Source organism: Clytia hemisphaerica, unplaced genomic scaffold, assembly GCF_902728285.1.
Source record: "Clytia hemisphaerica strain Z4C2 unplaced genomic scaffold, Clytia hemisphaerica genome assembly, whole genome shotgun sequence".
Lineage (NCBI taxonomy): Eukaryota > Metazoa > Cnidaria > Hydrozoa > Leptothecata > Clytiidae > Clytia > Clytia hemisphaerica.
The window spans coordinates 1,977,568-1,988,832 of NW_027103510.1; the positions used below are offsets into that span (position 1 = coordinate 1,977,568).

The 11,265-nt window shown below is 35.0% G+C and overlaps 1 protein-coding gene across 1 annotated transcript; it reads left to right on the forward strand.

Annotated features, from left to right (window-relative positions):
* The first annotated feature begins 9,166 nt into the window (after positions 1–9,166).
* Positions 9,167–9,877, forward strand: LOC136799045 (ADP-ribosylation factor-like protein 6-interacting protein 4). The gene has a single exon (XM_067055723.1). It carries the CDS (start codon positions 9,167–9,169, stop codon positions 9,875–9,877), a length of 711 nt encoding a protein of 236 aa, XP_066911824.1.
* Positions 9,878–11,265: the final 1,388 nt, after the last annotated feature.

Genomic DNA, 11,265 nt, shown 5'->3' on the forward strand with positions numbered 1-11,265 from the left:
TATGGTATCTCTGTAGAATATATTTAATGAAATTGTACAAATTTAAATTTATTTACAATAAAATATCTATTTTCCGAAATAATCGTTCAAGTAAAAAAACTGCTTAGACCTTACTATTGTATCCGGGATTGTTTAGTTTTAGAGTAATTTTGATTTATTAACTATTAAAGTTTTAAAAGCCAGCATTTCTTTGACCCCTTCGTCTAACAAATTGGTCAATAGGACACGTTTTAAAGACGTGTCAAAGACGATTTCTAAGGACGTAAAGACGTCTCAAACACGTCTTAAAGACGTCTTTATCAAGACGTACCAATCTCGGCTCTTAAAAGACGTCTTTCAATGTTTCATAATGGAACCAGTGAGAGACGTGTTTGAGACGTCCCAACTGGGCACAAAAAGACGTCTTTGAGACGTCTTTAAGACGTCTCGTGTTTAACGGGTCTGCTTAATTGTGATGTCCTTTAGTACGTAATCCTAGCGCCTAAAAAAGAAAGTCCGGACGTCCGTATTAAGTCTGAAATACGTCCGTCGGACGTCTCCAAGACAAAATGGAGTCCGAGACACGTCCTTTTCAGGTCCTTTTAACGTCTATAGTACGTAATCCTAGCGCCTAAAAAAGAAAGTCCGGACGTCCGTATCACGTCTGAAATACGTCCGTCGGACGTCTGCAAGGCAAAATGTAGTCCGAAACACGTCCTTTTCAGGTCCTTTTAACGTCCCTTGGACGTCCAGAACGGACCAGTATCGGACGGACCAAAAGCGTTTCATTTTTCACGTCCTCAGGACGTCCTCAAGCCGTCCCGATTGGACGTCCCTTCGTCCGAAATGGACCTCTCAGGGACGTCCTAAGGACGTCTTGTGCCCACTGGGTAGAGTGACGGTAGTTATACACATGTTCTTTCTCTCCTAATCTACCAGGGAATGGAAGCATTAACCATTCTTACAGAGGAAATATTTCTTCACCAAGAAGAAAGTAAGGGATATCCATTTCAGTCCCCGGAACCATTTCTCGACCCGGTACGTTCTGTGTGTTGTTTTCAAAAGCATCGAAAATCTTGGAGTAAAGAAGAATTCCGCTGTCATTGTTTGAACCATACTGACCCACATCTACAAATGTGAAATTATATTTAGCATCGCATATAGCCATTAGCACTATACTAAAAAAACCTTTGAAATTATGATGAAGACTACCAGAATTAGGAGGTGCTTCGATCATTACATGTTTTCCGTCGATTGCCCCGAGTACGTAAGGAAATTGCCATAAACATTCAAAATCACTAGCAATATTTCTCCACTGATCTTGATGTGAAGGAACAGTAACGTATGAGTCCATCAAGACTGAAACCAACGCCTCAGAGGTTTCACTAAGTATGCGACTTACACTCTTCGGTCCCAGTCTGGCTATTCAGCGCAAGCTATTCGCGCGAATCTTTAGAATTGGGCGTCAGATCAAAGCGAGAGGGCGGTACAAACAAGCGAGAGGGCGGTACAAACAAGCGAAGAGGCGTACTTTTCCCGCCCACCAACAAAAGTTGCCTTTTAACCAGCTTGTAAGCTAAATGCTTAAAAAATATTGATTGAATAAGCCAGACATACATCTTGAAAAACTAAAATAACCATAAACATACCAATATATGCTTTGATCTGACCAAAAAACTTGATTTATCTTCCTTCCTCAAACACTGGTAGGTCACAAAAAGAATGGGCTTGATTGGGAGTATGCTCTAACAACGATTTAAAAAAAATACTTCCACCCATTGATGAGAGACTGAATGTCTGTTCTTAAAAGTCATTTTTTAAACAAGATTACCAAGCCAATTTCAAGTCACAATTTTGATAAATTCTCTTCTCACTTCCCATGTCAACATATTCCGCCATATTTCTTTTGTCAATTTTCACAACATTCGAATCCGGAAAACGTTCGAAAATACTAGTTCCCAGTCGGGAACCGCGCAAAAAAAAAAAAAAAATGCGCGGGAAAGTTCTAAATGAAAACAAACAAAAATATTTGACAGGCTTCCAGACAATTTGATGGTGCTTTCCTTCCTAAAAACATGGATAAAATACATGAAAAGGCAATGAATGACTTATGTATGGTTTGTGGAGTCATACCCATGGGAGAATCATCGAGCTGGACTTGAGCCTGCTTTTCATTTTGATTTATCCCTGGAAGAGACCCGTCACTATCCCAAAAATATTTGTATGAAGTGCTACTAAAAAATGAAAAATTTCACTAAAAGATCAACAGCAACATCAACCGGGTCAACATCAAGTCCCCTTACTAGACCCTCCTGGCTACCCCACACTGACGATTCCTTTAAGGTATGTGAATTGTACCACACTTTGACAAAGAATCCAAAACAAAACAAAACAAAGAGCATCAAGAACAGAAGGGGTAGACCATCAGGACAACCGGCATCACATTCAACATATTGGACAAGATCTGACAGTGAAGAACTAGAGGCCATGATACTATGTCCTTTCCAGATTCATCTTTCCCTCCAAGACTTTGAGGAAAAGTCGAACCCACAACTGGCCTTATGTAAATGTGATTTATGTTGTCAGCTTTTAAGAAAACCTGTGGTGATTTCAAAGTGTCAACATTGTTTTTGTTTTGGATGTCTAATCCGCACCATCGAGGGCTGTTATGAAAATGGCATGTGTTGCCCAATTTGTAATGAAAAAATTACAAAGGAACATCTCATCCCATCCAAAATTTTATCAAAATTATTAATGACATTGAATTCGACCTGTTTGAAGGGTTGTGGTGAGAAATTTTCAACAAACGATCTATATGCTCAGAAGAAACATGAACTCTCTTGCGAAGGTTATTCAATAAAGAATTTGTTGAGCATTGCACTGGTTGATAACCTTCCAAAAGTTGCTGAAAAACCTGCCGGGGTATTAATCAAGAACAAAATTGAAAATTCAGGAAACAATTGTATAAATATCTTTTCCGGTAGACCAAAGGTGAGATTATTATTCTATATACTAGAAATAAAAACTTGAATTAAAAATTATAAAAATTTAAAATATAGGTTAACTTTGTGCTGATACTGATATGAAAACTTCAGGAAGGCACTTTAAGAAATATTTTACAAACAGATTCTGTAGAAAAATATGTAAATAATTCGAAAATAAACAAGATAAAAATGCGAAAATTTATGAGGATGGAGGGTGTGGGAAGTGGTTAAGAGATATCTAATAGAATATTTTCAAAAATTCAATTCAATTCAATACTTTTAAAGCCATTGATGTTGACGGTCATACCTGCGACAGAGAAGGACAGTACCGAGTCGTCAAAACGCACAATCCAAAAAAGAACAAAACTATTAAGAGAGACGATTGCTTTGGCTTCTGGAGGGGTATTTCTTCATCAAACAAGAGACATTTTAAAATCGATTGGGGCAGATGATAGGATGAAAATCTTGGATAATAGTGGTATTTCGACAGTTCATATTGATGCTGAACTATTAGTTGCAATGAAAGCTGACCTTGACCTGTCCTGGCAACGCATGAAAGCACTTTCAAGGCAAAATCAATTCTTACAGTATGCCTTATGCTTTTCTTAACCAACACTGAATCTTTATCAAATTAAAGGTGAAGTGGATACAATTTTTCCAGACCAGTCAAGTCAATCTAACATGAAATTATAATTTCTATTAGATGGATGTTAACATTCAACATTTCGATGGCTTCCAACCATAAGCAAAGAGCATTCTCTAAAGAATGGTGTGGTGAAAACTTCTGCGTAGAAGAAGCTCCTTTCTTATTTGATGTAAAGGACAAGAAGGGCGTCCACGTAGTTGGTTCTGCTGCATGGGGCTTCATTCCTGATCTTCCAAGTGCTGTAGTCACATTTGTGAACAATCTTGATACGTAAGTCTTCCTGAAGAAAAAGGACAGTTTTGTGAAAGAAAACATATAAATGGTAAATATCTTGAAATTCTCTTATGTCTAAAATTCAAAAAGAGCTTTTGAAAATCAGATACAAAAATTTCTGTTTAGGGAAGGCAGATTGGTACATCATCCACAGATGGATGATGAAATTCATATCAAGATTGGCGGTGACCATGGAGGGAAGTCGTTCAAAGCCTGTTATCAGGTCTGCAACACTGTGAATCCTAACAGCAAGGACAATACAGTTGTATTTTCCATGTTTGAAGCAAAAGATAAACGCCGAAACCTACAAACAGGTCTCAGTATGTTTACCAGTCAGGTTGACCAATTCCAAGAAATGAAATGGAAGTGAGTCTTTAATAATATTTTTATTTGGTTAAGCAAATTTGATATTTCAGGATGTTAAAAATCGCAGCTTTAAAATTGGATTCCCCAGGAGGCCTTATGAATCAAATTCTTATCTCAATCATTACAGAGGAACGGCCCAAAACAATAATCAAAATTTTGAGACTATAAATTTCTTTTACAGTGATCACCCCTTCAGAGTTTTCTTTACTGGTGACTATGAGTTTTTGTGTGCAGCTTGTGGGTTGACAGGAGCAAGTGGTAAGTATTAACTATTATTAACTGTAAAAGTCCAATTTCAATTGTCCACCATGAAAATCTTTTTTGTTTCATCAGCAAAGTATATGTATACAACTAAAGTTTTTCTTTTTTCAGGAAAGTACCCATGCTTGTTGTGTGACATCAAACAATCTGATCTAAAAATTCCCAAAGACGAACGCTACAACAAGCCAAGAACACTTGCCTCTTTGGATGAAAATTTGAAGAAATTTGTAGAGACCTTCAAGGGACATCTGAAAAATGTAATATTTCAGGGGCCAGGACGGGTTAACAAGATTTTAAAAACTGAGATTCAAAATATGTTTGGACTGAGATTGCTATTTTCAGCTTTATTTTCCTATTTCATCAATCAGAGATCAGAGAATACATGAAATTAAAGCCCATTGAAGAACAGCTAAAGAAGGGAAAATGTACCAAAGCTTTGGATGATATGTTGAAATCAGTCAATGTAGAACGACAGGCCTATCACGGCAAATCTTTTATTGGCAACCATGTGAATAAGCTTCTAAAGGTATTTTGTTTTACACATAGTTTCTCATGGCCAATTTATCTAAATTTCAATCAAGCATATTCCCCTGGAAAAATCATACGAATCTTGACTGTTAAACAGTTTAAATCAAGTAATATTTAAATCAATTTTAGGGAGAAAACATTAGAATGTTGGTTCAGACTCTACTCAAGTATGTTTGGAGGAATAACCTTGCTGGTTCGCAAGTGCATATGGATAGCATCCAAGTTTGCAAGACTTTCAAGACATTATTTGACTTGTATGCTGCTTGTCAAACTGTTTTGAATCGCGCAGAGGGAATATACCCAGACGAAACTGACATTCTAGGTAAAGCTTGTTTGACTTAAGAATGACTTAATATTTCAATTTTTTAATATCTGCAAAAAGAGACAAATTAGTTAAGTTCTTCTTGTGTTAAGATATCTTTTTAATAAAGTCCTTTTACATATGAAGTCGTTTCTTTCCCATCACTCTTCATGGAGTGAACTTATAGCTATGATAACAAACTTTGAATGGCACATTTGAGATTGTTACCTCTTACCTAGGCTTTCCGAATAAAAAAAGGGATTTTATTCCTAACTTTATTCCTATTCTTTTCATTATTCATAGAGCACGATATCAATGAATTGATGTCCTTTTACCGGGCTAAGTTCCTAATTGAGACGGTAACACCAAAGTTACACTTACTTGAGGATCATGCCATCAACTTTATGAGAAAATGGAGATCATCCTTTGGGATATATGGCGAGTAAGGCCTTGAGTTAATCCACAACATCTTCAATAAGTGCAAGCAAAAGTAGGTAGGAATGAAGAAAAGTACAGCTCGACTTGGATCAATGCTTAGTGATCACTATTCTCGTGTATATCCAAAATCTGTTTCATTTCGCCCTGAAATAAAGAGGAGAAACGTATCAGAAGAATGACATGGAATAAAATAAATGCTACGTTCAAAGCCAGTCTTTACAATTTTCTAGTTTTTGATAGTATTTTTATTTTTACTAGTTCTTTTAGTTCAATTTTTTGGGTGATTTCAAAATCCTTGTATATGTCAATCACACATCATTTGAGTTAAGGGCTCTGACCATAGTGATTTTTTTATAATTGCCGTGTTTAAAATGTGTTTTCTGACTAATATAACCAACAAAACTATGGCATGTTATACATTTTTTGTTAGACAAACTATTCCTGAATCTGAAAATTCAAAAATTGCAATGAAAAAATTTGATGAAGAAGAAAATGAAGACTTTTGCGAGGAAGAGTATTTCAACTTTGAAGAGCTTAGTTTCGGCGAAGAAAAAACATTTTGAAAAATTTTTCGCAGTAGATGGTGTATCTTTTACCTAACAATTAAAATCTTTGCGGAAAATTTTTGTATATGCTTCTTTGTCTCAAATCTTCAAAATAGTGGTTTTTCATCAATTTTTCATCTGGATTTTGCTTAAAAAAACAGTCACAACTTTTGACACATCTTTTTAGAAAAATTTTCCGCAAAATACAACACGTATTACATTAAAATATCTACGGACAAACCAAATTCAGCAGAAAACTCTGCTTTATGCTCACAGCAAAAGTAATTGGTATTTTTAATACATTTTTTTTGGATGGCAATGCAGATCAAGAAGTCGAGGCACAAGGAGTCATTGAGATTGCAGACGGTGACAAAAGCAACGAGCAAGACGACCCTCCGGAAAACGAAGCACCAGGTGTGTGTATTTGATTCGCATAATTTTGCTGAGTTATAAAAATCAGTTTGCAATAGGTTTTCTATCCAATCAATATATGAGCACACAATGTTCAATAAAAAAAGTAAAATGACATCAAATCTTTTGTTAAAATATGCTAAAGAAGCTTCAAGTATGTAAACAGCTCATTATATCTTTTAGATTCAAGCACACCACGTATTACATTTAAATATCTTTAGACAAACCGAACTCTGCAGAAAACGTTTCAACCAACCCAAGTCAATACACACGAGTACTATCGAGAGGTGTGCCGGGATTTATTTACGCACATGTTTTCGAATGAAAAAGTTAACGTTGGAAGGTATTTGGCTTTTTGTAACAGATACCATCGTGAAGGTGGTATTAGAAATCGTGAATGTTCACAACCTCGATTCGATGCTTGGTGTTTGGTGCGTGGCTGTTCAAGAAATCTCTTCAACCTTAAGAAATTTTTTACAAGATATCCATCTTGCTATGAACAAATAAAACAATTAAGAAAGTTATTAGATATTGTTGTGGAAGATAGATTTTTGTAAGTTTTTGTTTGGTTTTTGTTTTTAAATCTTTTTCATTGCGTATAGATTATAGATTATAGATATAGGGCCATTTATGTTTCTTTTTCGAGCAACAAATGTATTAACGCGTATTCAAATCTGTTTTCTCGTTATTTCCATTATATAAAATATGAAATGCCATAACTACAAATTGATATTATATCATACTGAACGATAATTTACCTAAAAGTAGTTCTCATTAAAACCTATTACAAAATTGTTACAAATCTGTTATATTTTCCTTCAAAATCTAGCCTCTGCTCCAATTTAATTCTAATCGAAAAGCTCAGAGACTGGAAAATTTTTAGTTTAAAAAGTACTCAAAGACTTTCTTCATATTATCAAAGAAATAATTCAATATTTACCCATCATTTTATTTTTCTATTAAATACTTAATAGATTGAATAATATAGAATCTGATACAAATGTACATTAAATATAATATAAAATATCATAGTAAATTCAAAATTCTACATAAAAAGTCCAAGCACAACAATATATTCTAAATGTTTTTTATGTAATCATCAAGGACCTTGTCACCTTCAATAGGAATCAAATTACTTGTATTAGTAGGTCTTTTAGGCAAAGTTTTTGTCGTGGCTTGCTCTTTTGTTGTAGATTCATCCCCAGATATTTCAGACTTGCTATCGTCATCAGAACAAAGGCACATTCCCTGTCTCTTCGATCTTTTAAACATTGGAGCAGGAAACTTTTTCTCCTTAACCTTTCCACTGTTGAATTTGTCAAATTCGAATTCTGATTCTTCTGAAGATGAAATTTGTTCAAATTCATAGTAAAGTCTCATTAATAATGCTGGAAGTGTACAAAACATATTTTATTTACAAATTTTAATCAACAATTAACTTTTTAAAACAGGCGCTATTAGCCCTGACTCTTAAAGAGTCTTTAGTCGTTTAGGAGTGCGAAAGCGGAATGAGGGATCTTTCAAAATGAAGGACCAAGATTTGCGTCCATATTGTGTGATACCTTGCTTCAGAAATTAGTCTTCTTCACTAGTAAATTTAACAAATCTCTTTGTTACTTGTTGTTGAGCAACCTCTCTTTTAATCTCAATGTTATTATTAGGTATGTGATCCATTCTGGCACGAATTGTCAACACTTTGGTACAATCCACTGGAGCAGATTCTGTCATTGTAAGATCTATAGATTCGTTAAGAGATTCACTACTCGAGTGACTTAGGGCAAGTCTCAAAAACCTAACAGTTTACCCTAAGTTTTCGCTACCAATAGCAGCCAGATTCAGAGATCCACTTAGGGCTCTAAAGTACCTCTAGACCTTAAAGTTTCAGGACCCGGTGTTACGCAATTAAATATTAACCCAAAAATTAATTATTAAAGAAATTGTAATCGTGACGTCATAATTTGATCGAATTTGGTGACGTCATGAATCGTATAATCGCTATAATAATAAAAATACATGTCTTTCCCAAATTTTAACTAAAGATGCATCTAACTGAAATGTATCTTTTTGAAAAAAAAATTTTGGAAAGATTTGATGACGTCAGCAAAAAATTGCATTTTTCGATTTTTTGCATTTTTTGCTGACGTCATCAAAATCTTTTAAAAATTTTTCATTGAAAAGTTTGGCTCCATTAAGATGCATCTTTGGTCAAAATTTGACAAATATTTGACATGTACTTATATAGTTAGAGCTAATTTTCGATTTATGACGTCATAAATTGATGACGTCATAATTCACACTTTCTTTAAAAATTAATTTTACTTCTCTCAAAATCAGACGAATTCAGTTATGCCGTTGCGGACGCAGTCTAGTGAAACTTAACTAGAGGCTGCGGACCGCAGGCTACGTCCTTGTTTGTTTCATTCCTCGAACCAAGATGGCGGCATCTAAGCCCGAGGATGCAACTATGAAAACGAACGAAGAAGAACCTGCAAAAATCAACAACATCAATGGAAGTAAGACCGAGAAAAGGTCAAGAAAAAGGAAACGGAAGGATAAAGATCGATCTGTTTCACCTAGTTCCAGTTCAAGTGGAAGCAGTAGCGAAGAAACATCATCTTCGTCTAGCTCCAGTAGCTCTGAAGAAGAGAGGAAAAGAAAATCAAAGAAGAAGAAAAAGAAACAAACTAAACGCAGAAAAAGAGAAAAGCAGGGTAAGAGGCCCAAGCTCCAACTCTTCAGCATGGAAGAGAACAAAAATGGCTGGGACCTGGATGAAGAACTGGCCCAGTACATCGAGGACAATACTGTCAACTATATTCCAGACAAGGACATCTTAAAAGATGTCATGGACAAATATCCAGTCCCTCAAAATGTATCAGAAGTCCTAAAAATGGATCTGACTATGGATACTTTCCTGAAAGGGAAAAACACCCCAGGAAAAATAACAATCTCCAAGGACAAATCTTTGTCGAGGATTTCAAATAAAGTCCGAGATATCCTTGGACCATTGACAGCAGTATGGCAACAAGTCGAACAGGTTTGCAGTGAGAAAAGCGACAACCACCTCATTGACGTTGAAGAGCTAGCACGCACATTTCAACACAGTGTGCTATTGATTGGACAAGCCATGAATGCTATAAATTAAAAACGTTCGAGAAATGGCGGCCTCAAATATAAACAAATTTTTCTCAGAAAAAGATCTCAGACAAATTGTGTTTGAAAAATTACTTCCAGATTTTTGGAATGTTGAAACTAGTCAAGTTAGCTACAAGATTCTTTCTGAAATTTTCTCTTTCCTTGATGAAATTCTCTCTCTGTCAATGCCAATGTAGTCCCAATTTTGAGTTTGTTGTGTAATAGAGATGTCTCTGCAATTATCAAGAATACTTCAAATTTTCAAAGAAAAATTAGGAATTATATTTCCAAAAATAAAGACTGCCTTGACAATAGAGTTGTGGATCTCTATAATGGGGAGGGTTCATCATTACAAATTGGTCCTCTATGTGATTCCATTGGGTTCACCTAAAAAAAACTTGATGTGAATGATGTTAACTGTTTAAAAAATGTATTAACGGAATTGAAAGATAACAACAACAGTGGTGAAGTAGTTTTAACAAATGGAATGGTCTTGGAGTTAAAGTCCTATTGGCTTAAAAATTTTGATTGGAAAGATTTCATCAATCCTTTATTCCATTGTTTTCTGAATCTGCCCATTCATTTGACAAGTTTCGCAAATTCGTTAAAAGTTTAAGTGAGTAAAAAAAATCCTTGCGAAATGAAAATTTGAAGACCTTTTTAAACAAGCCATTTTGTTTTCCACTTCCTTCGACCAAGAAGACCTCAAATGTTTCTAGCAACAAGCCAAATTGCAGTGAAATTGTAAGTCCTGAAGAGTTTGATAAAACAATTACTTCCTTATTAGAAAAGATAGACGAAGTAGAATCTAAAGTTTTTATTTTATCCGAGTCCCTAAGCGAAGAGAGTTCTGAAAAAATAAAGAACTTGGATGAACTCAAATGTCTTCAAAAAGAAAATGCTAGAACTAATTTAGAACTAAGCGAAGCTTTAACCAAGTTGTCACGCTTGTCAACACGCAATGTTAACAAACGTGTGAAACGAAAAAAGATTGAAAATAAATCTTTGAAAGAAGAGGTAGATCAGAAAAATGAAAAAATTGAAGCTCTTGAAGCCTCCTTAGCAGAAACCATTTTTGACAATGAAAAATATGTTGAGAAAATGAATAAAAAACTCTCAAAAGCCTTAGCAAAATCAACCAAGTATAGAAGGCGGGGTTATGAATGGAAGAAAAAACATAAACTTTTCGAAAAAAAAATTAGCGAAACAGATGGTGAAGGGTTTCAATCCCACACTAAAAATCTTAAAGCTTGGGGGGTACTCTGAGATGCCAAATAAACGTGAAAATAAGATATTTATATAAATAGGCTAAAATGAGGCTATTTATTGGAGCAAAATAGGGAGTCTTCTCTTTGAAAGCTTAAAATATTTTTAAAAATTACTAAACAGGGGAGCAGG